Here is a 27,987-nt window from a genome sequence, read left to right on the forward strand (position 1 = left end):
CATCCATCACAGCTGTTGGTTAGGGATGGCCTCGGCATGTCTACCGGATACACATGCTCAGAACATCACCATGGGGCAGCACCACGGCTGGGTAGAATGTAAGTGTGTAACCTAGGTGATGGGACAGACATTTCTGGCTTGTTTGGAACATGTTAACCTCTACAAGTTGCCCCTGGAAAGAAGCTGGAAGGCAAAAAAGATTTTCTCCTTCCTTGCAAATATTCTACTGATACATAAAAATGTAGCAGAAGGACTGGGCATGACATGTAGAAGAGACACGCTGGAGATATGGTCCCTGCTCTGACACATTGGCCCAAAACAGGTAGGATGATGCCTCCATTATCTGTAACCTAAGAAAGTCTGGTCTGCTTTTCAGAAACATAGTTCTTTCTACTTAGGTTCCCAGGTTTCTTTGGAGCTAGGAGATGCTGAAAGCATGGAGTGGCTTGGGAAATCTGGCCATAAGACAAATGCAGACACTTGGGTTTAGCTTCTCACATTGGGACATTTTGAATGTTTTTTCCTCTTCTCCTATGGAAATCACTGGTGAAACTTCCCACTGAAGTCAAGTTGGATCCCAAGTTTGTAAATCCTGACATATTAATAGGGAGAAGAAAATGCAGAACATAAGATAGAAAAGGGAGCCTTCAACCTGCTAAACAAGGCTAAAACACAAATCTAGTGGTTATGTTAAACAGTCCAAATGAAAATTATCCAAATGTACAGGATTATAGGAGAAGAAAGAAAACAGACAACTGAAAAGAGATGATGAAAAATGGGCTAAGGGAGGAGGAAGATATAAAAGGTGGGAAATGAATGGGAAAATCCACATGGGGATGAGAGGCCAAAAAAAGATGTAAAAGGAGGACACAAGTGAAGGAACACCTGTGTGACACACAGGTGGTGCTGGGTGTGGAACGGACTGAGGGGCTTTGACATCAGGGTCTGAGCCTCATAGACAGTAGGAAGAGACACCTCTGAGGAGTACAGACACCTCCAGAGAGGCCAGAAAATGTCTGAGCTGTCTGTGGTCTCTATGGAAAAAGATGTAGGGGTAATGGGGCAGGGAAGGAATGGAGGGGGGTCCCCTTATTTTGGCCACCTTGCTGGACGTGCCCCAGGGACCAAGCCTGGACAGGTGCTGCAGGAGACCCTGTTTTTCCTGCAGGACTGAAGAGCCCAGGGGAGGGGTATGCTGCATGGTGAGCAAGGCAGACCCAGGTGGCTTCTCCAGCACATCATCCTGCACTGACACACACACATACACCCCTCTTGGCACCACCCTGCTGCTCCCAGCCCACGATCCAGCACTGGGGGGTATCCCTGGCCTGAGCAGGCAGCCAGAGCTGCAGCCTGTGCTACCTCTACACCCCTACATGACACATAGATAGTTGGGAACCAGAAGACTTAGGAGTTTCTGAGCTAACCCAGGAGGGCAGCTCTCCCCATAGACCCAGCCCCACAACCACGAAGCAGCTCAGTGACAACACGCGGTGCTCCCTGTCCACCAGGTTTTAAACCAGGTCCGTGCGTACAAAGCTGGGAGCACAGTTTTGACCTCTCCTCCTGTCCCTGTCCTCTCTCCTGCACTCAGAAGGTTTTGGCCAGGGTCTCAGCAGCAGAGGGACATGTCCCCCACTGCTTCTCCCTCCCTTTGGTGAAATACTAATCAACACACCACTTCGGCAAGGAGACAAATGCCTCAGGTTCAGAAAACACATTTTGGACTTCTAAGATGAGTGAAATGAGGCAGCTGCCCATTGTGGGCAATTTAGCTTAATGTGATATTGAATTCAGCTGTTTAATACACCCAGATGCTCCAGCAGTGAGTGTATTAAAAAAAACCTAACTCCAATAAATAATGGAGATGTGAAAAGGTTTTTTTTCTGTTTGTCTCCTTTTTTAATGAAAATGGCAAACTCACTAATTTGCTACTGTACATCTGCATCAGTTATTTAACATGACATCTTGCTGTAGTAATAATCCATCAACATCCAGTATTACATATGGATTCATAAAAAGGTTTATGCTTGTGTTGGTGCATTTGCTGCCTGCCAAACCAATTATATACATTTTACAATAAATTATATATATTGAACTAAGAACCTGCTGTGCCAATTGCTCACATTTTTGTAGGGGAAAAATGCGGTCATGGAGTGATTTTTTTCTTTTTAAGCATAGTGAGAACATGGCAGAAGAGGATGCTATGTCTTCAGTTTTTCAGAGCTGAAAAATCAATATTTAGCCCAGCAATCAGTAAAACAAACAAAAGAAATCAGGAAGAACAAAATCTGGGGAGGCTTTCTCTGGCGTGTTCTTGCCCCTCTTTAGGCATCTATGTCTTAACTTGGCGAGGTATGGAAATATAAACACAATTTCAGTACTGCGAGTGTCCCATTGAAATAAAGACCAAACTTCTACTGTACGACCACTAAGCATCCCCTGAAATGTCTTCCCAAATTGGGACCCTACAAGAGAGCTGTGAAAAAGCCCTGCATCTACCTTTCTGAAGCTCTTCTTTGTTTGTTCTTCAGCAACGGTGTAATTAGGAGCTGCAGCTTCACTGTTCACAGGATTTCCATGAGTAATACTTTAAATATATTTTATTACATCAAGCCAAGCACTGGCACCTGATGGCTTTCAACTCCCAGTAGGACAGAATCCTCAGTCTGCTCCCTACTGTAAAAAAATGTAAAAGATTTCTCTTGACGGACAAAAAAAAAAAGAGACAGCAGAATTAAAACCCCAGACAATATGACAGTGGCACCAAGTAAGGGGGTAGGGCCACATTTCACTCTCCTTGAGGAACCTTTCACATCTCAGTCAGTCCAGTCTCCTTGGAAATGACAGAAAACATAGAATGGCTGAGGCTGGAAGGGACCTCTAGAGATCATCTCATCCATCCCCCCCTGTGAAAACAGAGCCATTTTGAGCCAGTTGCCCAGGACTGTGTCCAGATAGCTTTTGAAGATCTCCAGGGGACTCAGAGGATTTGCCAGTGGAGCAGACACCTGGGCACCCAGGACGCCGTGCTGCCAGCAGCACCCTCCCAGCCCTGCAGTGTGGGCAGCCCCCTACAGTAAGTATTGGTGCTGTCCTGGGTTGCAGCCCTCTCTTGCTGCTGCAGGGTTACAGCCACGTAATTTTTTGGGTTGTTTCTCCTCACTGGTGCTGCTCTTGTAGCTCTCACTCACACAGAAAGGCCCCCTGAGCTGGGGAGGACACCATCACAAAGGGGCCCTTCGTCACCGATGACATTCAGTCACTACATCTGCTGTGCAGAGCACCAGCTCAGGCTGGACCAGCAGAGGCTGCTGAGGCAAAAATAAAGCCAATCCAAACATCGAGAATGAGTAAATGCCCTAATTTTTAAAGGCATGCACTGAAAGGAGTGGTTCATCTTGAACTGCAGCTGCTATTAGGCCAATAAGAAAGGCAAGAAAATAAGCAACAACCAAAGATGTGGCCAAATCTCTCAAGTTAAAAAATAGATGTGCTTTTTAAATGAAGGCATATCAACTAAAAGAGACTAGAAAAAAACCACAAAGATAAAGAGTGGCATTTACAACTAACATGTGCAGAAACATCCTGCTCCCCATCATGCTATGGCTCTGTATCATGTCTTTGATGGAGGAGATTAGAAAAAGACCCGTAGTATACACAACAGGGAACAGGAAAGCAGCATTTACTAAACACTTTTTAAAAATGCACTTTTTTTCACTAGCAAAACAAACTATATGCTATTCTGATTGTTTTATTATCTCAGCTTTGCCCTTTGGGCTTAGTGGATATATTAACAGTAAGCAGGTAAAGACCTAAGAATAATTTAAAATAGGGTTTACAGCAACCACAGATCTGGCTGATTTCTGCTGTGGTATGGTGAAAAAGACAGAAATGCTCTATTAAATTTAGTGAAAAAGACAGTTGTGTTTAAATGTGTTAGTGAGAAGAGGCTGAGGCTACATGTGGCCGTGAATTCTCTGCCAAGCTGGCACATGAACGATGTGGTGCAATGGGTTTGGTCTCACAAAGAAGGTCCTTCCTCGGAGCCTGACATTCCTTCACTCTCCAAAGAGCAATGGAGGATTTTTCCCTTTCAGAAAGTGGCAGATCAATCAGGAATGAACTTGAACACATGAAACATGTGAAAACTATGAAGTTACATGTACTGTATTTGGTTTTTCTTAAACATTGTTTCTTTGTACTTCCTTGCTAGCCTTCAAAGTATGCCAAGTACTCTGCTCATGCAATATCTGGTTTCAGGCAAACAGCATGGCAGTTTGCCTGAGCTGAGAAAATATGCTTGAAGTCTGCATTCACAGGCGGCTTCAACATCCTAAGGAAAATGCTTTGTTTTTGTAGCCTGAAAGCATGTCACAAACATGAATAGAATTATACACTCGCTCTCCCTCACCCTCAATCCTCTTTACCTTAGGAAAAAATTATACACTTCCAATTACAGGGCCAGTTAAAATCAATACAAAGGTGGGAGAAAACAGATCATTTTTCTTATGGAAGTAACTGTTTTCATTAATTTTTCATTAGTCCTGCTTTTGTTGTGCTATCCATCACTGAAGGAGCTGGTATGCAGTAGATTACATTTAGGTTATCTTACATGCTTCCAGGATTTAGTAGATATTGCCCGATAAAGCTGCGAGCTTTATGGCTTTAACTTACATCTATCAATAATGCATCAGAAGAGAATTTTTCTACAGAACAGCTGTCCCTGAGCCAAGCAGCTTTCTTTTGGAATAGCTGCACTGGTTACAGTGGAGATGATAGCACAGCTTTTAAACCACTCATCTAAAGGCTACAACTCTGAGAAAGAGGAGCAGATGCTTAAGGAGGAAGATAATCCATGAGGGTTTGAGCCCTAGTTTCTTGCTGTTGTCATTTTTATTGTGGAGCATTTGAAGCTGGGAGCCAGCCATGCCTTGCCTCATTTCAGCAACCACACCTGAAAAACATTCCTGCCATCCTGGCATGTGTCAGGATTTTGTTGTGACCACTATGTGAATAAACAAAGCTCTTTCACAAACTACACTGAAGCTTTCCCCTCCTCCCATTTTAATGCCTGAGTTCTGTATAAAGGAACCAAAACAAACAGAAAATGATAGTCCCTACTGAAGAGCTGAGCCAGAGAAAGAAGATGATGTAGACCATCAATAGACTTTACTTAAAACACTAAAGGTAAGAGAAAATTTATTTTATTTATTTTTCTCCCACTTTGGAAGGAATTAGAAAAAAACCCAAAAGGTACATTAAGCCTAACATGGTTGTAGTGTTACCTTTTAAGCTTATTCAGACATCCCAGGCATGCCTTCTATTTGCTTGAGCAGCTCGCAACTCTCAGCTTTAAAAAAAAAACCCATATTTCACAGTGCCTCATCGATTCCAACCTCTTTCTATACTTCAAGAGAGCTTTTGGAGAGCATGGCAGCTAAGTGGGACTCCAGATGTGCAGTTTGCCACCCAAGTGGGTGACAGTCGAGCCTCTTCAGCGTCCCCAGCTGCAAGGTAAGTTTATTGCTACTTTCTTCCCTTAGAGGTAGAGAGATGTTTAATTGAAGGTTTGTACAATGCTTTGAAGAGACCAAACACTGCATTTAGGGCCAAAATTATTACTCTTGAGATGCCCAGGCACAGCCCCGAGGAGAAGAAAAACAAACCTCCTGAACTGGAGAAAGCAAGGGAAAGAAATGCACAGCTGCTTTTGGTTTTAATGTGAGGCACACAGAACTAAAGTATTTACTCAGAACTGAAGCATTTATTCAGAAGCAGCAGGGATTAGTGAAATTGCAGCTCCAGATCTTCCAAACTAGCATCCATGCTCTGCTTGTTTTGCCTTTTGTTTTTGCAATTTCTTGGAGGTCAATCAAAGAAAGTATCAAACATCCACTGGTGATCCTCGCTAAGTCCTCTGGTTTGAACTGAAGTCAAAATGAGTGCAGTTCATGAGTTTAGGGGACTTCAGCACATGCAGTTTTTGTTTGAAGTCAATGTCTTCCTGCCTTTTAGACTGCATCCTAATGGCAAGGAAGCAAGGCCAGCCATCCCACATTATGCACTTTCCTCAGGAAAATTAATAACAACACTGACAAGCTACATAACAGAAGCCAGAAGACCATTTAGGGTTGTAGATGAGATCATTTATCAGTCCAAACTCCAGAGCACAGAGACAAATTTCCCTCCCTCAATCTCTCCCCAAACCATCAAGCCAGAGCTATGCTCTGAGGACCACAGGACATGGCTCGATGGGCTGGGCAAGGTCACCAACACCTCATGCTCCCCAAGAAGCAAAAAACCCCAGCCTGTTCACACCAGCAACAGCCTCTCCAGAGAGAAGAACTCATGTACAGAGGGCTTCAGTGAGCCTGAGAGAGAAGAGTCTGATCAACCCACGCTCCCTCTGACCTGAAGTGGAATAAATCTGTAGTTTTAGAAGTGACAGGTAACAGAGATGACATACTATTGCTGCCGATGCAATGATACTGACAGTCAATGACCACACTGTACCTCTTTGACTCCTAACCTGGGTGTGAGGCAAGTTCACCATGAGTGCAGATGGCAGAAGGTGGGATTTGGCCCACAATCTCTGACATCATCTGCAAAATAATACACTCTTCACTATTTTAGGAGCACAGGACTCGTATTAAGTCCTGTCAACAAATGTAAAAAAAAAAATAAATTACAGATTCAAGAAAATGTGGAATTTTCCCCATCTGTCAGGGGGCATCTCCATTTCTGGAGCCCCTCCTTGTGCAAACTGAAGATACTTCAGCAGGTTAGCACTAGGGTTTCCCTCCAGCATCGATGTAGCATTCTAGTTACCACCTAGCAGAGCTAGCTCAGCTTACGAGAGGATGAACTTGTGTACTGTGAATGTACCTGCATCTTTTTTTTTTCTTTTGTAAGGGGAGTAGGGATATGATTTTAGCAGTTTCAGTCTCAAATAAAGGATCCCATATGCTCAGTCTGTTTTGGGGTCTTCAAAAACCAGATCAATGGGATAGCAGCCAAAGCCAACACAGGGACCTGATGCAACATATTGATTTTTGGTGGTGGTGATCCCTCCAGACCCTCAAGAAATAATAAACCACTCAAACTGAAGTCTGAGAACAAGCAACTGGTCTACAGGCCCTAAGGATGTCTTGGTTTCATTTCCACTGTAAATAAACCTCAGGCAGCATGAATGCCGACATACAAATACCAGTTGTCCCTAGAAATAATTCATAATACAGAATTCTGCAGTGAAGAAATGACAGATGGAAATAAATGCTTTTATTTCTCTGAAAAAGGGACCATCCATCAACAAAAATTCCTTTCTCAGACCCCCAAATCCAACCTTTCCTTACTCAAGTCATACAACGTGAACATTAAAGAAGAATTCACTTGAAAAGTCATTTTGGGTGGCAGTAAAAACCCTGTTAATTAGTATAGCAGTCAATTTTTAAAGGTTGCTGCAAAAAATTATGCTCATGAACAAAACGCTTCTCTTCAAATTGAAATCAGTGCCTGCTCAGCATAAAGAAAAATAATTGAATGGGTGGCTCAACTTTCATGCTTTCAGAGGTAAGTTGTCCCCACTGGTTTTCATTATGGATTCTATCAGGCATCATAAAACAATGCCTCAGCTGTACTTGCTTGTGCCAGTCAAGCACTGAGATGATCAGCTTTCTTCTATAGACTTGTGGCAACAGAGAGGAAAAACATTCATTGGGCCAGACTACCTGGCCAATAAGTACCTGGAGACAGAATAAATTAGAAGCACCTATTTACAAGTACTGCTTCCGGAAAGAGAGATTAACCTTGTGACTAAGCAGGACTTCACTGTCTCCAGAGCAGAGGAAATTAGCTCAGTCTTCAACGGGACACTCACAGTTTTAAGGTTCATCCAAGCATGTCAGGATCCATACTTACATTACGCAGTTGTTTGGTATATTAAGAAGGCAATAGGGGAAGAACTAAACCCTGGGTCGACGATTATTGCAGAAATTCAATATTCAGAATACCAAAAACGAAGGTGAAGACCCAGTTCCTTTGCCTGTGTCTCACTGTGGGACAGGGCATTGGATGCCATCTGCAATCTCTGCACGTGCACAGCAGTGCTCCTGGCAACTGCTTAACCAGCTTGCCGAAGTACAACATTTGTAGCTACTGCTCACTGCCGCTCTTCCTCTGTTATTAAATACAGCACCACTAATTGCATAAAATGGAGTTATACTTTTTAATAAAAAATTAGATAAATTTAAACTATTGTACATGTCAAAATTATTAACCTCCAGAGACAAGCTGAGCACAATCTGGTCCTTCTTGGTTCCCCCCACTCGCTTGCCTTCCTGGATATATTGCTCATTTGTTGAGCAGCTTTTCTAAAGAACATTTTAAAAACACATGATTCCAAACCTCAGTTGCAAACGGGACTAATCTCATTTGCTCTCTAAATATCTACAGCTAGCTTATTCCTGCATACATTTTTCATCAGCCATCACTTCGAATATTCATGACCTCTTACTCCTAGACCACATTGTAACTGCAGAGACACTTACATTCAGGGGCTCAGAGCGATTTTTGACTCCATCAACAACGAATGTAGGCTCAGTGGGAGGATGACTGGTCAGCCGAGGATTTGGGAGGAGCACGGAGGTATCCTCAGTGTCATTGACTTGGACAGGTACATGCTGAGCAAGCAAAACCACTGGCTGAGCACAACCTGCTGGCTTTGGGAGCTGCACGCCCCCCCAGCTCCAGTCTGCAGTGGAGCATGTGCCCATATGTAAACATGGTGGCTAGCAGGGCAGGTCTGGATGTGAAAGTACCTTTGGGCTGAACAGTGTAAACATCCCCGGGGCCACTGCAGAGGCCCTAGAAAGCGAGGCTCCACCTAGAAGTGCAGGGAGGGTTTCTGCAGCAGTCTCTGAAGAATCACGTCGCCTTGCACCGGTACCCACGTACTCTCAAACCCCCGGGGACTGGCATCTTACCGGACATGACAAATCTCATACCACTTGAGATGGTTTGAATATCTGTTAAAAAAATATTTATTTCCCAGGGTTCTAGATTTCTGACCTCTATGCAAGCTAACAACCAAATTGTGGGCAGTAAGAGCAAGCATTTGTTTATTTTGTAAGAGGACTTATTGCTGCTAATTGAAAACAAGCATTTTCAATAAGGCAGCTGTTTCAGTACTGTGAATAGACAGATCAGCATCACATTGAAGATCTAACAACTTGCTAATGAACCTTACTTTTTAGAGCCCCCTCCCTCACCCATTTTCACATTTCAGTAATTTCAAAACCAACAATATGTGCTGCCAGAGAGTTATTTAAGGATGTCCCCTAACGTCTTTTAATGAAAACCAGAAAAATTGTAACTTTTTTCTTAGTTATCAGAGTATATTAAAAGCCTTGTTACACGTATTTAACAATTTCTTTTTTTTTCTTTTCTTAAATAAATAGCAAAGTGTCACCAAAATTAATGGAACGCGAGCACCATCGCATTGATAGAAATTTTCATACCAGGATGAATACACACTCATATTCAGTAATATTGCATAAAAAGATACTTTGGAGGAAAGGTGGCAATTGCTGGTGCATCTCAGGTGGTGAAAGCATCAACCTGTGAAGGGTCTGTGCAGTGGTATCGTTGATATGTTGCCTTTGCAAAACCTCAGAGGCCTGAACCAGGTGGCTGCAGAGGTGGCCTCAGTGAGACGCTGCAGGAGAGCAATTCGCAGGACATCCAGTGCAGGACATGGACTTACCTACTGCCTGCTACCAAGAGCAGCGCAGCCGACGGCGTGACACAAGGAGCTGTCGCTCTCTAGGCAGGAGAACAATGGCTTGAAACGAGGGAAATTAACAACATTAAAACCAAACAGGCTGACTAACACTCAGCAAGGCAAGGGCTTGGAGAGTTGAAGCTACCAACTCCTTAATCAGGAGGGAATGATGCAAGGAGTCACTGTTACATTGATGGTTACAGAACCAGGTGTCCTTTTCTGATGGGTTTCCCTGGGTTGAGCTGGTGTTATTGTCACATTTGACCAACAGCTTCTCTTCCAACTGAGACAAAACTTAAAAAAGACACAGTGCTGAAGAAATACCAGCCACATGTGCCACCAGACAGATCCCTCAACAGCCTCTGCTGCCTTTAACTCACTCCACCATGCGCAGGCAGCACTGCCTACTCACTGCTTTGCCAGAGTGGCCACCCCTCCACACGGTGGAGTGCAGTGCAGTCCCACCTCTCTGCTTCTGTTGGCTTAAACCAGACCCTTGTTCTTTTAAACAGGAGTTTATTGTATTTAATACATTATAAAATTTGAAAAAATTGTAGGAAAGCAGCAGATTCAAACCAGAGCATCTCTACCAAATATTAATTATTCTGGCCCCCTTTGAAAAACACAAAACAAAAACAACAAAAAGACTAATTCAAAAGAAAAGTTAACCTTTCACATCTGTGAGGGCAGACAAAAAGTGTGCGACTTCTGTACAAACTACATTTAAAATTCAGTTGACAAGCTTTCCAGTGCCATGGATGGTCATCTCCTGAACACCTGCCCAACCACCTCTAAAAAAGACAGACATAAACCTCCATATGCAAATAAAGTTGAATCAAGGTGTGTACACATTAAAAAGTGGATGGCTGTTTGGCAATGGAAAATGGGTGAAGAGTAGTCTATGAACCCCCCATGGCAATGGCTTGTACACCGTTAAGTGGGCCCGGGTAGGGCCTAGGACACTTAATGGCCATCACAGCACCAACCTCATCTACCACTTTTTTTTCATTGCATTTCCTACCCCTTGACATATACATACATATATATATGTACAGACATACATATACATACATATTTTTTATGTGTGTGTGTGTTTTCTTTTATATCTTGAGGTTATTATTATTATCACTACTATTCCAAGTGTTCCCATATGAATTCAGGTGTGGTCTCTATATTCGATATAAATGCGTCTTTTATTCAATTTTAGTTCCAGGACTTGTTTGGAGTCCAAACTGCACATGAAATGTCCCCTTTTGTTTTCCTCTTTGCTTTCTTCTTTTTTTTTTTTTTCTGCATAAAGAAACATGTCCATTTTAGTCCAGAGGCTCTTGCTTTATTCGAATGACAGAAGGTGCACGAGATGTCCTTCTGAGTTCTCGTCTCAGTACGTATTCACTGAATTGGGAAGAGTCCACCCCACCTCCACATGAGCCAACAATCTCAAACCCTCTTTGCTGTAACCTCTCAAGTACCTGCAAAAAAAGAGGAAACAAACACTAATATATAAGTAAATAAATAGATTATTTGCTGTCCAATGATAATAACTGGTGTTTTCAAATGGATTCAGCTAGGAAACAAAAGTGGTTACACAGCCTAATTGTACTGGACTGATTTCTGCCAACTATAGCCACTGAGCAATTAAGAAGAAAAATGAAGGATTGCATAGCCAACGTGAGCAGATTTCTCAACTAAATGGTGACAATGTAGATACCATGGTCATAATTTCAAAAAAGTTATCATGATATTTACTGGAGACTTAAAAACCAACTGCGATTCTGAAGGTTTGTGGTTACAGTTACCTATGGTAAAATCTGAGACCTTTTAACTTTAATTATGGAACTAATGAGTTCTGCTTATTCACTTTCTTTCCTCCTTTTTCACAAAGCCAGAGTGTTGCTTCCAGTGGGAAATACGATGGCAAAAATAAGAAAGAAAAAAAAAGAAAAACAATATCCACAAGTTAAAAAGAAGAGACAGGCAGGGCTCTTGGAGTGGCAGGGGGATGCACCCAACACAGCTCACTCAACAAATGATGGTGCAAAGACCTCAGCTCCCAGCACTGGCTCCAGTGCTTAGGAGGCTGCTTAGAGCATGGTCTCCTTCCACACCACTATTCCACCTTTTTTAAATGACCTATGTTCACACTGGTTTACCGTAACTGCAGGTCTGAGACATTCTTTCCTTTATTTACACTCTTTGTTACTTTTATGATCATCTGTTCTGCTGCCTGGACTTCCTTTGCCTCACCTATGAAGGAGACTCTTCCAGGGATTCACCAGGGTCAGCTGTGACAGCCACCAACCCCAAGGAGGAGGCTAATGCTCCTGGATCCCACAGGACATGGGACCCTCTGTTCAGCGGAACAGGACGATGCTCACCAAGGTTGTGCTGGGAGCAGGTGCCTCCCAAGGCTTTCCTAGCTATTTCACCACTTGTCAAATTGGCTTGCAGGGGTGCTGGGACAGCACGGGCAAGCAGAACAGCAGAAGTCTGCAAAGGATTATGGTGGGTGCAGAAGCAAGCTGTGGTTTAAAAATGCTTCAAAGACATGCTGTGTTTTTACATAAAATGCTCCAGGTCGGCAAATGTTTTTTGAAATTACCTGAGCATGGCTAATTACACAACAGACATATCAAAAAGAAAGGGTTGGAAAAAGAGGCTCAGAAACACCAATTGCACACCTGTGCAATTTTTGTTTACCCTGTTCTTTAGCTTTTAGCAACATAAGCCAAAATTCCCACTCCTGCCCCCCCAAATATCTCAGTGTAAGCCACCTAGATAGAACAGGAGAGCTTGGGTCCTGAGAAAAAACGTGGGGGAAGTAACTCTGTAAACTAGCACAGCCCTGGACAAAACATTTGGTCTGTACCTCACTCTCTGCTTAGACTGTCTATTGGTAGTCCCTGTCCTGTCTCACATTTTTATTAGGACTGGGAGATGCTTATGTCCCCCCAAAATGGAAGATGCAGCATTATTAATGTGGGATCATCATCTCTCTTGAAGCCTGTGCATATTTTGCCACTCTGACTCAGGTTTTTCACATCAGTAAATATGCTTGGCAATTCTTATTTGTGAAACAAAAATGTAAGCATCAGAATAAGTGACAAAACGCTGAAGGATACAAGTCCTTTGAGAACTATCATATGACATGTAGCTAAATAACCCTCCTTGAAAGTCCTATCCCTTTTCAGCTGTAATCCTATATCCAAGGCTGTTCTAAATTTGCATTAATGGCTATGACAAAAGCCATTTTGATGTTTCAGTATGACAGCAAAGCCAGTAAGAGACAACTGTCCAAGCATAACATGAGTTATCTAGACCTATCTAGATAGTTTTAGACAGGTCTACCAGACGCTTATGTTAAGTGCTAGCACAAGTGCAGTGCCTGGCCAGCCTTCAGTCCATGCCCCAGTGCTCAGCTTGCTTCATCTAGAGAAAAGGAGAATCAGGGGTGACCTTATCACTCTACAACTACCTGAAAGGAGGTTGTAGCCAGGTGAGGGTTGGCCTCTTATCCCAGGCAACTAGTGACAGGACAAGAGGAAATAGCCTCAAGTTGTGCTGCTGGGGGTTCAGGTTGGACATCAGGAGGAATTTCTTCACTGAAAGGGTGGTTGAGCATTGGAATGGACCGCCCAGGGAAATGGTGGAGTCACCATCCCTGGAAGTGTTCAAGGCATGACTGAACGTGGCACTTAGTGCTGTGGTTTAGTTGACATGGTGGTGTTTTGTTCAAAGGTTGTGATGCCTTAGAATTCTTCAGAATTCTAAGGCATTAGCAGGACTTGGTGATCTTTTCCAACCTTAATGATTCTATGATTTTCCACCTGGACAGGAGGACCTGGCAGATGAAAAGACACCAAGTTTAGCTTGCAAACCTGTTCTCTATAAGAATTCTCTCATGAGTCTGTAGTGTTTAGGAGGTGTGTCCAAACCTAACAGCATTGATTGTGCTAGTGATGATTCCAGATATGAAGTGGTCACACTCCAAAGTGTCGGCTGTGCAGGACGTCTAACTAGGTGCAGGCAGGTGTGTGAGGTTGGTTATTTTTAACCAACAAAGGACAAAACACATGACCCTGTTATAATTATTCCAGAAATTACCTACATTTATCTCCCAGATTTTTTCTTAATCATTTTGTATTTTAGACATTTTAGACATTGCTATATTCAATCATAGTTGAAAGGGACCTTTAAAGGTCATCTAGTCCAATCCCTCTGCAATAAGTAGGGATGCCTTCAACTAGATCAGGTTGCTCAGAGCCCTCTCCAGCCTCACGTTGAATGCTTCCAGGGATGGGGCATCCACCACCTCTCAGGGCAACCTGTTCCAGTGTTTCACTGTAAAATTTTCCTCCTCTTATCTAGTCTATATCTACCCTATTGTAGTTTAAAATCATTACCCCTTGTCCTATCAATCCCAACAGGCCTCTACTATGCCATAAAAACTTAGGAAAAACCACTGGAAGTGAAAGCGAAGGGTCTTTCCTGAGACCACAGAAAATTTTAACACTACTGTAGTTTGCTTGCAAAGAGATTTGGGGAATATATGTAATTAAATCAAGAAAGACATCCTGACCCACAGAAGCAAATAACTAGCTTAAAGCCTCCAGCTGATTTTGTTCACCAAAACACTCCAGTGACATGGACGAGGGTCAGCCCACTGGTACCTGGCCAGCAGGCTCCCTTTCAAAAAATGCATATGTGATTTCCTACCTGAACTGAGTTGAGGTGACAGTATCCGTTCAGTGGAAATCGGATGACGTGCGTTGAGTCGTGATTCCAGCCGGCGTTGACAGAATTACACATCACATCGCCGATTTCTGGAAACACTTCTTCTATCAATGACTTATCGCCACTCAGTGTAATCCTCTCTCCAAGATCTGGGGCAACCCGCACCACCAGGCACTCACAAGACTTTGTGAAGCGGCCACTCTCCCGGTCCTGTTTCCACCTTTCCATCTCTCCCAGCATGGGCTGAAGCTGGAAATACTTCGCTTCTTCATATAACAAGCTGTAGTCCTGAAAGACACATGCATTACTGTGCACAATTAAGAAAGAGGCATTGCTAATGTGGCACTTAATGTATATGGTTATTCAGGCCAACACCGCTCTAGGTCTGGAACCCTTCAGACATAGCTACTAATTACTGTGTAGGAAGTGTAATAAAATAACAGAACAAGGAAAAAATAACCATTAGCCACTTGAAACGGGCTGAGTATAGCAGCACTTTTGTGGGGAGGGAGATGCTATGCTTGCTCAACTCCCTTCTGCAAAAAAATCCAGGAAAAAAAAAAAATCTCACTTTTCCCCATATTTTATCCCTATAGTGATGTCACAGAATAATGACCTCATTGAACAGATGGAACAGAATTCAATCAGGATTCAGAAAATTCATCACTAGGATCCATCGGGTCTTACAGCAACACTAGCAGGCATTGTAACAGGTATAAGAATGTAAATGAGGGCGCCTGCAATGGTTGTTAGTGTAAAATGATTCTGATATTTGCATAATGTTTGCACATATTACTGCATTTTAAAAATTAAGTATTTTTTAATACCTCCCCATTTTGCCACTAGTATTGTTTACTATATTGTCTCAATGCCAGAGCAGAGAGAATGCATTTCTAGGCATAGCCAGCGCAGAAGTAATTTAGAACTGATGATGTGGAGTCTGCCTACTGCCATTTTTTAAATTTAAAAAACATTAAAAAAAAATCTTGTTTTTCTAGGTTTAAGAGTTGGAAAATATTTATACAGAGAAAAGCGATACATGAGAATTAGGAAAAACAGAAACAAAGAGAAGACTGCTAACAATCAATATAGTCCTGAATTTGAGCTAGAAACCACATACTTGATGTGAATGGGACACCTAAATCAAGCTTAAAATACTGCTTACGTTTAATGCATAACAAAAAACATCACCTACTCTATATATTTCTAAGAAACATGAAGTGCTGTTTATTTTAATCACTGATTTTTTTGTACACCTTTGAGCACCACTGGGGAAGACACCCCTTTGAACATCATAGTTGGGTGAACTTGCCAGGAGTTGCATTTTTAATTTCGGCACAGCTACAGTACATTTATGTGTTTAAAAGGCTCTACACATGTAATTTCTTAATACTGTATGAAAGGTGGCTTTTCCTTTTCCCATATTTCTGATTACCTCCAGGATAAGTGCCAAGAGCAGCACAAAGATGCCCTAAGACTTCAAAAGAGGGAAATTATCAGCTGGTTCCAAACTTCCACATTATTCAGGGAGATCTACCCTTGTCACGCATGGGAGCAACAAGGATGTGTCTACAGCAGATGACTCTAAGGTTGCTGAAATACAGCTCTTGAACTCAACCTCACACCTATTACGCCCCAAACACCTGAAAAGCTGTCTCAGATACACGGGACAAAAGGCAGCATACCACTGTGAACAGCTCTAACCCTTCCCCATCACTTCTCCTGTTCAATCCCAATTGCTGTATTTCCCACAGTGAATTAGGGGCACAGCCAGCTGCACTGATGTGTGTTCATTAAGTAATGATAAAGATCTGTTCCAGCTTTCTGACACCACATATACACCCACATACCAACTAGCAGATAAACATCACATGCAGTCTGAAGCTCTGCCTCTGCAGACTAATGTCTAACACGGTGAACTACCACAAATTTGTCATTGAAAAGAAAAAAAAGCAGGATCTTTAATAAAGTTTAAATAATGAACATGGAACTACTCATCCCTGACTTCTCTCAAATTCCAAAATTAGACTTGCAGTATGCCTTCAAGAGTCTGAGAGAGAAAATATTCTATGACTTAATGCTCAAATATTACCATGTATGCAGTTTATTTTGTCAATACTGTGATTCCCACATCATTTTCTTAATTTCAGTGTGGGAGTGGAAACTGGAGCTGCTGCAATCAGAGGAGAAGCATAAAAACGGATGAGAGGACAAGTAATCAGCCAAGCTCATGAGCAGTCAGTTGCAGATTGTAACATCCTTTCTGTTTCCATCAGTATCCTACAATATTTAATCTCCCAAGGTCAAACCTGGCAAGGTTGCTTCATTACACTAGAGACAGGAGGGGAAAATTTAATACTGATGCCACTCTAGGAAAGGAAGATACCACTTTAGCAACTCCATGCTTACTTTTGCCATGTACATGAAATCAAACACCATACCCTGCAAGTCCCTCTTCCCTGTCTGGGGCTCTCTCTTTTGACTACACACCAGATCCTTGTTTACCAAGGATCATGCAAAACACCCGAGTCCCTTGGAATCTCACCTTGAAATCATCAGGAATGAGGAGTTTCGATGTCCTTAAGAAATTCAAGATATATCTGAACATCTGCCCATCTCTGTCAATGAAATAATGCTGCTTGAGGCTGTCGAGGACAATGGGCTCTGTGCCATCAAAAAGCCGGCCAATTCTGGAGAGGAAACAAGAGAAGAGTAGCAGAGTCAAACCAAACTCAGCTCAAGAGTTGCTCAAATGGCCCAACGCTACAAAACCCTCCCACACATACTTCACCGAAGCAGCTCTGTGGCTCTGCTCCATAAGAAAAGGGCTGTTTTCAAACTATGGTTTAAGCCACATTTTCCAGCATGGCCTCAGGAACTTCCAAGCAGCACAGCCAGGGAAGTGGATGGGAGGTGGAAGAAAAGCAGTCAGGGTAGCAGCTTCTTGGACCCACCTCACTGCCCAAATCTGTGTCTCATGAGATGACACTCCCTCAATTATTTTGGGCACCTCTTTTGATTGCTCCCTTCAGCACACCCCATCCACTCTAGATGCTCCAACACCATTGATTGACTCATTCTGCTTTCCAGAGCACTGCACAGTGAACTTCATCTAGTTTGGAAACTGTACCTGGGAAATAAGTTTGTTTTGGTTGTTTGCTTGGTTTTTGTTTGTTTTTTACACCCAGATCACCTTTTGGATACCACTACTGCAACCAACGCTAAGGCAGGCACAGCTGAGGGGCAGCACATTGTGGGAATATGAAGATGGGGGTACGAAAGAGATAACACTTCAACGTGAGCTAATGATTTAATGTAAAAGTTAACTGGTTGTGGCAGGTATCAATCAGAACTCTCTATAACAATCTAGAAAAATGTCACAATTTTTAGAGACCACCTATTGACCACCAGAACCACACAGCTACCTAGAGAGCCTCTGCTTGCCAGCAGGCCTTGCAGCATCAACCTCTGGGTGCACATACATTTCTGGATGTGGGTCTCTCAAAACAGCTTTAGTTAGAGCAAGAGGAAGGGCTGAAAACTCCAAACAAAACCCTCAGAGTAACACGAAATAAATGTTTCAATTCTACACTGGGGCATTTGCAAAACAGTCCTGAGTCACTGGTGGTTTCCCAATGAAATGAGCAGGAGTGACTGGTAGGTCTAATTTTGTGTGCCTGCTCATATGCCTGTACATGCAATGTGGAAGTACTTTTTGAATCTTTCCAACACCAGAACTGTAAACAAATGGTCTCGAAATAGCTCACTTGTGATACGTCAAACAGACACGCCATGTGAAACACTGCCAACAATTTGGGGCACAATTTCAGAGCTTTGTCACAACCTGCTACATTCTGTAATATTCTGCAGATACCACATTTCCAATATTTTAAAGGAAAGTCTTGTTCATACATAGTTTTCTTTCCCAACATAACCAATCTGTTTTGAGAATCAGCACAGCAAAACCTCCACAGTTTACTAGAGAGCATACAATAGTATTACCAGACATCAGCATGGAAAGGTAGGGGACCAACAGACACTTTTATTTCCTGATCACACTCAGTTTGTGGTATAGGTAAGGTACAAGTCTATTTTCTCAGAAAAAAGGATAGAGCAAGCACAATAAACAGTCATGGCATACTCTTTTTGTTTTAAAAGAAGTGAATAAACAACCATTCCTCACCCCCAGTCGGAAAAAAAAAAAGTCACCAGAAACTCAGAGGTTACGAGCTCTCCTGGCTGCATGAAGCATCCCATGCTGAGAGATGCCGCATCCCTTGGCCAGCAGAAGGCAATTTCCAGGAGGGGTTCAAGAGGCAAAAGACAGAAGTGGTTCCCAAAGAGGGGGAGGCAGCAGGGCTTGCAGCAGCATCTCAGGGAACTGCAGAGAGTCAGGGTTCCAGGTGACTCTGCACAGTGTTGCACCCGCAGCCACACACTTTCCCTTTGAAAATGGCACAGACAATCCAAATTGAGTTTGGAGTGATGTCTGTGCCCTGAGCAGGTACATATACAAGTTCTGAACAGAATACAAGTCTCATCTATAGTTTCTCACCGGCTGAGAGGAGACTAGGAAATAAAACCCCATTAACCTCAGCTGGCCATTTACAATTCTGTAATAAATACCTGAATCAAATCAAGTCACATGAAATCCATAGCATATAAGGAATGAAATATATTTTGCAGCATGATCAAGTACAAAACATTTCTTTTAAAAGCCATCCCTTAGAACTATTCAAAAGCCTTCTTCCTCGAAGACTTGTTACTGCCTGCCCTGCTGCTCAAAATTTAAGCTGCGAAAGTCCATATAATACAGGCTCCTGTTGACTAGGTAGATGAACCACATTTTATGTCTGAAATGGAAGTACTCAGCATTTAGAATTAATTTTTCCCTATACTCAAGCAAGTCATCTTGAAATCTATCATGGAATTCACACACAAAACATGTATTTGGCCAAGTCAGTCATTACTGAAATGTATAATTGTAATTGCTTTCTGCAGCATTTTCCTAGTTCTAAATTACTTATATAATTACATATTTTAAACCTCTAGGCTTTTTGTCTCCATTTTATTAATTGTTTAGAGAAGAGCAAGATACTATCAGAGGATGGAGCCTTCTGACAAAACCATAATGCTGAGGAGAGCACACAGCCATTGGGAATGCTACCTGGGACCTCAAAGGCTTTGGGTATGGGTTGGAAGCATTAACTGAAAACACTGCCTTAGTGCTCGGCTGCAGCGGCAAAACCCCAGGAATTGCAAAGTCCCAATTCCCTTCTGGCTCCCCTCCCCAGGATCACTCTGCAATACACAACTGCACTTTCACATATTAAAACAGCTTTGGAAGGGTAGACCCCCAGCAGAGGGGCTCCTGTAAACAAAATTAAAGCTTTCTTTTCATTCTGAGATGGAAAAACATAGATTCCCGCAACCTTCACATGGCCTTCAGGGAAAAACTTGAGATAATATGGGATCCAAATCTGGTGACATGGTCCTGCTCCTAAGCTGCATTTGCTACACCCCATCAGGAGAGGAGACTGGGCTATGCCAGGATCCAGGGAACAACCAGCATCTTCCCCCTCCAGCCTCACCACGCATTCTTGGGTTCCTAGAGGCAGTGGCAAGCTCCCTCCCGCGCCTCAGTTGGCACCTCTTTTATATGACACAATCTGAGTATCCATCCTCCCTGTAGCTCTGCTGGTACTCCTGCTTGGTCTCACACTGCAATTATAAATGCTTAAGAGACACCAGTTTGCTGGCACAAGAAAGGACTGGTAAATCATTCTTATTTTAATTATTTGAATTTCACTTCCCAAGAACACCTGAAAGATGTTTTTCCCCATCTCCTTCTTGACAATGTTGGTTGATGGTTGGCAAAGACACCTTCTTTTTTTTGAATGACAAATACATAACAGCTAAATGGATTTCTGAAATAGGAAAACGCTCTGAAGGAGGCTTGCAAAATAAGCTGATAATTATATGCAGAATTAGCCAAATATCAAGGGTAAAGGATAAGAAACTGCAGTCCATTTACACGAAAACGTGCTTCTGAAATATTTAATTAAAACTAACAGGCTGAAAATTTCTATGTATCAAGAAAATTAATGTCCCATGGGTTGAAAGTGCGACCTCCAATGGGTAATAATTAATGTCTGTGGCTTTAAGTATCATATTCCACTGTCAGAAAAGGGTTGAAAATATAACCAGTGGAAAATCCTGCTTCCATCGAGAATTTGGTTTTACTTTAAGGACACAAACCTGGGTCAAGCCTGGTGTGTGGCCAAGCCACAAGCCTGGGTTTAGTGGGGAAAAAACAACAGGGTATGTAAAAGATCATTGTTCTAATTCCATAAAATACTACAGAGATGGGTCTTTCTTCCCACACACCAGCACTCCCATAACAGCATTTCTAGACCAAGAAGCTAGCACGGGAAGATGACATTGCTTACAGGATTTCTCAAATTCTTCAGAATCAAGTCCTGCTTCTCAAGTATAAAAATATACTCAGTCTGCAGCAAAACTGTATACACAGTATGTTTATAACTTTGCTCTCTCAGTGTATAAATATTTATATATATTATTATACACATAAAGGGAAAAGACTTCGCTTTAGTATATTATGCCTCAGCTGAGAATGTGGGAAGGCAGCAACAATTAGGAACAAGATGGTCAATATGAAGTAAACAAGACAACTATGGCAAAACTCAGTGCCAAGAAAAATGACACAGTTCTGCATGGCTTCACTGGACAAAGCTAAAATTCTTCCCTTTTGTAATCAAAGGAATAAGCATGCAGAATATTACATCACTTGCAAACTAAGGCAGAAATAAACCTCTTTTTTCTCTGAGAAAATAAACGTTTCTTACAATTGAATATATTCAGTATATTATTTCTCATTTTAACTTCTTTATCAGAGAACACTATGAACTCAAAAGTAACTGAAAATCTTTTGCAATAAACTACTTTCAACAGTTCCTTAGCTGTTAGATTTCCCTGCCCCCCATGTCTTTCATAGAACAACAAAAAGGGATCAAAACTGGTGCCAAGTCCTTTTATTAACCCATTGGAGGGAACCGTGCAGCAGGAGGAGCATCCACAGTGCCCTGGCACCTGCAATTCCATCCTAATGGCAAGGCAAGTAACTGCCTCAGACTTCACCGGGGCTGGATATTCAGCAGCAGGCAAAGAGCAAAATACGCATGAAAACAGATCTCTCTCCCCCCAGTAATGAATCACATGGCAAAGAACAGGTATTTTATTTGAAATCTTACTCACTTGGTTGGAGCCATTGTGGCAAAGTGATTAGGAGTTTGGCCCTTAGAAGTTAAGTGCAAGTTTTATTATAACATCATTATATTTACATGGCTAATGGGAATGCTTATTTAACACTCTGGGGTGTGTGGAGAGTGAGCTGAAACAGGTTTTTACTTTTTTTTTTCTCTGCAACTTTTTAGTCCAAGCTGTCCTTATTAATCTCTTCTCATTTTCTTTTACTGAAAGCTCAAAGGCAATTTGCATAAGAGCCCATTATAAATTAGATCTGTTTAATGGTATGCTCATCTCATGGCTATTTAATTTTACTTCCTCATATGTCTAAATTATACAATTTTGCACTGTCCCCTAGAAGCCAGTACAGTTGAAGAGGGATCCACGCCAGGGAGAAATGCTATCCTACCCAAGTAGAGAATGATGAGGTTTCTATTCTTTTTTTCAGAGGACCACTTTGACAGTATCAACCTGCTCTTCTTTTTTGAATACCTCACATCATTTGGATCCACAGAGACCGAATACATAGCAACCTTTATAACTCTGCATAACAAAAGTTGGCTCATAAACATAACAGAATACATTCGCAATTTTCAGGAACATATATTATGAAAACCGCATTTTAACCAAACACCCTGTTGTAATCTCTTGCTCTCAGTGCTATTATAATTTGTTCTTATCTCTTCCTTCTTACATTTAATTTAAGGTTTCATGTCCATGAGTCTCAGGAATTCCTTGGCACAGATAGTTCCTACATTATGAGAAGAGGCATGAATACAATTATTATAAAGCACAGGTAACAGGGGAAAAATGTACTAAAACCTAAAGTCTCATTAAACCTTCTATAGAAAAAGTATTTATATAGGAGCCAAAATGACAGAGAAAGAAGAATGAACTGGCAGAGGTATTAAAACACCAGTTCTTAAGAGATTTAAAAAAAAAGTTACATGGCATTTTAAAGAACAGATGAATGCCCAATACTGAGTCAAACAGATGTCAAACCTTTGCGGAAATATTTGCTAAAGATTAAGGAACTGAATAATTTACATGGAGAAAATTTCAAACATCTTAAGATTGTTATTTCAGCATGAAAGTAAAAGAAACGGTAGGGGCAAGCTCAGAGCGTTAATAAAACATTTAGAAGAAATCGAGATAGACTAAAATAGGTGAATAATCTTAAAGACAGAGCAAAGCATGTGAGAAGCAGATGGGAAGGATCTGAAATGATGAGTGACGTGGTACCATCAGGGAATGCATCAGAGACAAAAAAAAAAAGAAAAAAGAGAGAAACATGGGATTTGCTGTAACCTGCCTGATCAGAGGCAGCATCAGGAGTAGAGATGAAAGGAAATCAGACATATTACAAAATGAACTAATAGTCACTGGATGTAGCCCACACGGACAAACTGACACACTAACTGGAAAAGGATAAATTGCACAACATCATGTAGTCATGTTGCAGGAATGCTACTTACACGAGAACAAACTACGTCTTTCTACGCCACAGATGATCATGGAGCATGCAAGACATTTAACTTAAGGACAGCTGACCAAAAGTGGATACATGGGTCACAGGGACACTGGGGTGCACTGAAAAATTGATGGCCAAGGCTCCACAAGTCAGCAGAAGCACCTTAATCTCTGTTTTTACTGAAAAAGAAGTTTTTCCAAGAAAAGTTAAAACCTGTATTTTTCCCACTAAACAGGTGACCCATCTACCTAGGAGATTCACAGCAGAACTAACAATTACACTATGACATAGAGCTGATACAGTAACTTCCCTGATGTACATAACATACTGATTGATGACTAGTCAATTTGGTGGGTGCGGGGTGCCTGAATGTTCAACAGAAGCAAGTCAAAAAACATAGGCTCTGTCACAGCCTTCTCCTGGGATGATCAAATCCCCATTCCCAAACTTAGGACCATCATCCACCCAGAGCCAAATGGCATTTGTAGAAATGCTGACATTTGAGAAAAGAGAGGAATAAATAGTTGGGATGGGGTGTCAAGAGCTAGTGACTCACGACCAGAAGACGATATCTGTGGGCAGATGGAAACCATCTCCCACATGGTACGATGGCAACAAGGGTGAGGCCAGGAGAGCACTACTCCCAGACCGCGAATGGGCCAGGGAGTTTCTGTTTACCATATTCCTTCTCTCTCTGCTCTGGTATACTAGGGAGATGCAGACTGATAAGAGGAACAGGCTAAAACCTAATCTGCATTTTTTCACACAAGGCTGGGAAAATAAGTGCTTCAAAAGCAATTTCAATACTGTGTCAGCCAAACCTCCCGAACCTCTAGACTGCATTACAGGCTTCAGATGTGGCTGAGAGGGGTCCATCCTCTGCTCACCAGGTGTTCCCCCACCTCAAACCAGGATCTTCATCCCCACAATCCCCATCACTTTTCAGAAAGTAAGGTTCTTCCATCTGACAGACACTGAAGTTGCTGACACTTCTGAAGAGGTGTATGGGTCATTTGCTTAAGAGCTGGACTTGATGATCCTTGTGAGTCTCTTCCAACTCAGAACATTCTGTGATTCAGTGACTGAACAAAACTGAAGTCTTGCAATCCCAAAATAGATTGTTCCTTCAGCCAAACCACTATCTACAGATCAGTACCTTAGCCACTCTCTTCCTCTAGGACTTTGAGACACCTCTAGGACAGGCCAGGTCTCTGACTGACCCACCCCACATGACCAATTACCGAGACTCAGAGCCAGGGAGGAGGCTGCAGATACCTGCCATCATCCCTCTCATCACAAGGGGAAATTTGCTCCAGGTATTTGTGAGGACATCAGGCAATAAAGCAGCCACACACACGAGCTCCCCTGCATGCCTGCTGGTTCATAGCCACAGCTTGACCACCTGCATTTTACTCTTTACAATGCCATCTTTCCTTGCTCTTTTTTTTTTTTTTTTCAGGCTTGCTCAAGCACTGGATATACTGAAGAACAGACTACAAGCATTTAAGCCCCACATCTCCTACAGTGTTTGGTATCTTGCAAATAAGTCCTTAAAAACTTTTTAGTTTTCCAGAGCATATCAAAACCACTTTTCCTAAAATCACTTAAACCAATGAAATGTTAAATCAATTATTCATGCAAATACTTTTGCCATCTCTGTTTTTTGTAACCAAGTTTTCTTGGCAATGATAACATTTCACAGAAAAATTAACAAATACTCTCTTTGCTTGCCAAGATAATTTTACTAAGCTTGAATCCGATTTCATTGAGGTATGTTATTTGTTTTATCTTGAGGGAAGCTGCCTATTAAGTTAGTAGCAACCGTGTCCTTTTGCTTGTGATACGGTTATTACCAAGTTATCAGGAGTACCTTTAAGTTATTAGGGTGCAATGGCAAATTAAGTACTTTGCGTCATAATTAGCTAATAACTTTTGAATTAAATTTTAATCATGTTTAAGATGGTCAGGTTTGCTGTGAGTACAGATAATGGAGGATAGGAGCAGAACAGGAGTGTTTATCTTTCAATACCAAAAGCCAGAAAAGTAGGTAAACCGGTGGCTGCACAACATCCCAAAGGCCATGATAATCTATATATTCAGAACACTGAACTCCTTCACAGGCAGCAATGTAAAAAAGTGGAACTTGTGTCCTAGGATCACATTTAAGTAAAATGCAAAAACATATTAGTTTCAACTCAGGTTCCTTTGAGCCTGCCAACTTTTCTTAAAAAAAAAAAAAAAAAAAAAAAAAAGCTTGTTAACAATACCCATCTTCAAATCCCTATAGATAAACCTGTAAATGCAGATTCCACAAAGCAAAGACACTGTTAAAGCATCTCAGAAAAAGCTACCAGAGCCATTTCTCGTCCTACTCATGACATTAAAAAAAAAACAACAAACAACCAACAAAAAACCTTCTCAGAATGGAGGAAATCCTTTGATGTATTCATTCGTACATCAAGTTTGCCCCTCAGCTTTCATGAATTTCATTCAAACCACTATTAGCTCTCAAGATTTCCTCAGTACCCTTGAGAAGACTCAGCATCAAAATTCCAAACACAAATCACAGGCAAATAGAAAACACTCTGAGATTCTCCCTGAAATGCCTTGGAAAAATAGCAGCAAAATAGTTCTGGATTCAGTCTCAGCAGAGACCCCAGTTTAGTACATATATGCTATGCAAGAAGCTCTATGGTATCCCTAACTCTGTCCCTTTCCAGGATGTTACTTTGTGAACAAGGTATCACACTTCATATGAGTGGAACCTCTTTCCCTATAAATGACAAACCTTGCAAAGAAACCATAATGAATGGAGCTTTCCAAGATCTTTGCAACTCTGACTACGTAGCCAGAAATCACATCTATGTTGTTTTGCTAACTGCTGCCTTCTCTAAGAGAAAGGACAACACGTTTTCATAGACAGGACAAGAACACACTTGCCTTTCCCTTTGCAAGAGTTGCACAAGCTCCTCCTGCACTGCAGCCCATGAAGGCAGGAGACTGTACAACTAACTTCTGTGTGCTATATGGTAGAACCTTTGGGGACTGCTTCCCGAGAGAAAGAGGTCATGTTGAAGCTTAAGTAAAACTTCTCATTAATGAATAAAATTCAGAGAGAAAAAATGCTTCTAAAACTTCTACATCTGTGCCTGTGTCCCCAGAAAACACCATCCTCCAGAGCCCAGAATGCAGTTTTCCCAAACATCCTTGCTCTTCTGCTTTCAATAAATACCAATGAAAGTCACATACAAATTCTGTAACATCCTTCTCAAGTGCAGTTCATGCAGAGGACAACAATTTGCCGCTGCTAGCTTGTGCAGCAGAAGCCTGTAAAACACATTAGTGGGTCTTAACCCTGCTGTTGATCTTGGGCTTGGACTGACCAAAGAAAAATTTGCCAGGGAAGGTAGAAAGGGTGTTCAGCCTGTTTTTTTAAAGCCGTATAGGAATAGACAAAGGAAACAAAAAAATACACACGTAAAGAACATTATTAAGGCAGTCAAAACCAACTCCACAGGTTAAGATATGTCAGATATTAGAGATGTTCCTGCAACTTGCATTTGCAAACCTCCCTCTGTATGAAAGACTTTAGACTATGTCTTTAATGACCTACTGCTTTCTCACAGTACTCTCCACTTGGCACGTCAGCTGGGGACAAGCCAGGGTTGTACACCTAGCAGACTGTTGCCCACAGGACCCCTGCTTCATCTGCTGGAATGGAAGGTTTAACGGATGAGGAAGGCGCTGCAGCAAGGGAACACGGGTAAGGCAGATGAGGGCTGACCAGGAGAAATTAACTCTGTCCAAGCATGTGCCACATTTCTAGTGTGATGCTACCACTAAGCACACCTGCCTTACTTTTTTTTCCTCCTTTGAGTGAAGCAAGAAGGTACCCAGACTAAGGAACGTTGTAAAGAAAGCATGCAAGAATGACTCTTGAGAACAGGACTCAAATAACACGCAGAAAATACAGCCCAAGGATACATGCTGAACTGAAGAGGAACAGGAGATGCTGATGACATGTTTAGTAAATAAGCAACACATTTCTTTGCACAGTGGCAGGCAAATGTATTAGAGATGGTATTATTACACATACACCATGAAACTACAAACAAAGGTCAGCCTGGCTGCTCAAATAATGTTCTTCTCCTATAAAACTGACTTTATTTGCAACTAGAGAAGCTGCAAGGCCAGCTATAAAATCGCACATTTATTACGATTCTCTCAAATATTTGTGTTTTCCTTTACTACTTAGCCCACCTGCTCAGAGATTCCTCTACCTAGAATGAAAATGGTACTTTCAGGCTGATATCCTAGATTACAAAGTCTTTGAGAAAGGCAATCCAGATAGCATCAGAGCATACACAGTAGAAGCAAGGAAGCAACGAGTGTGATGAGCACAGAATTTAGTATGAGAAACGCAGGACAGTACACTGCTCTTTTGATTAACTCTAACTGTGAGGGTGGTGAGGCACTTGAACAGGTTGCCCAGAAAGGTTGTGGATGCCCCAACCCTGGCAGTGTTCAAGTCCAGGCTGAATAAGGCCTTGAGCAACCTGGTCTACTGGAAGGTGTCCCTGCCCATGGCAGGGGGGTTGGGACAAGATGATATCCCTTTCAACCCTTGACATTCTGTGATTCTATGGCTGAACTTACAGACATTACAATTATATTGCTGTGATTCCTAGTGTGGACACATCCATGTGTCTACATAGAGAGGTGTGTTTATACCCAT

General features: G+C 41.9%; 1 protein-coding gene across 5 annotated transcripts in view; it reads right to left on the minus strand.

The window, feature by feature from the left end:
* Positions 1-11,072: 11,072 nt before the first annotated feature.
* Positions 11,073-27,987, minus strand: part of KCTD1 (potassium channel tetramerization domain containing 1) — a 68,399-nt gene continuing 51,484 nt past the window's right edge. For all 5 annotated transcript variants that reach the window (XM_027745995.2, XM_039383713.1, XM_039383714.1 and 2 more), the window contains exons 3-5: positions 17,061-17,205; positions 14,498-14,803; positions 11,073-11,253 (exon numbers count right to left, since the gene is read on the minus strand). In XM_027745995.2, the coding sequence (XP_027601796.1) occupies positions 11,095-11,253; positions 14,498-14,803; positions 17,061-17,205 (610 nt within the window). In that variant the 3' untranslated portion in view covers positions 11,073-11,094. The remainder of the gene's footprint in view (positions 11,254-14,497; positions 14,804-17,060; positions 17,206-27,987) is intronic.

This window comes from Pipra filicauda, unplaced genomic scaffold (genome assembly GCF_003945595.2).
Source record: "Pipra filicauda isolate LSUMZ 115617 unplaced genomic scaffold, ASM394559v2 scaffold320_size837821_pilon, whole genome shotgun sequence".
Classification (NCBI taxonomy): domain Eukaryota; kingdom Metazoa; phylum Chordata; class Aves; order Passeriformes; family Pipridae; genus Pipra; species Pipra filicauda.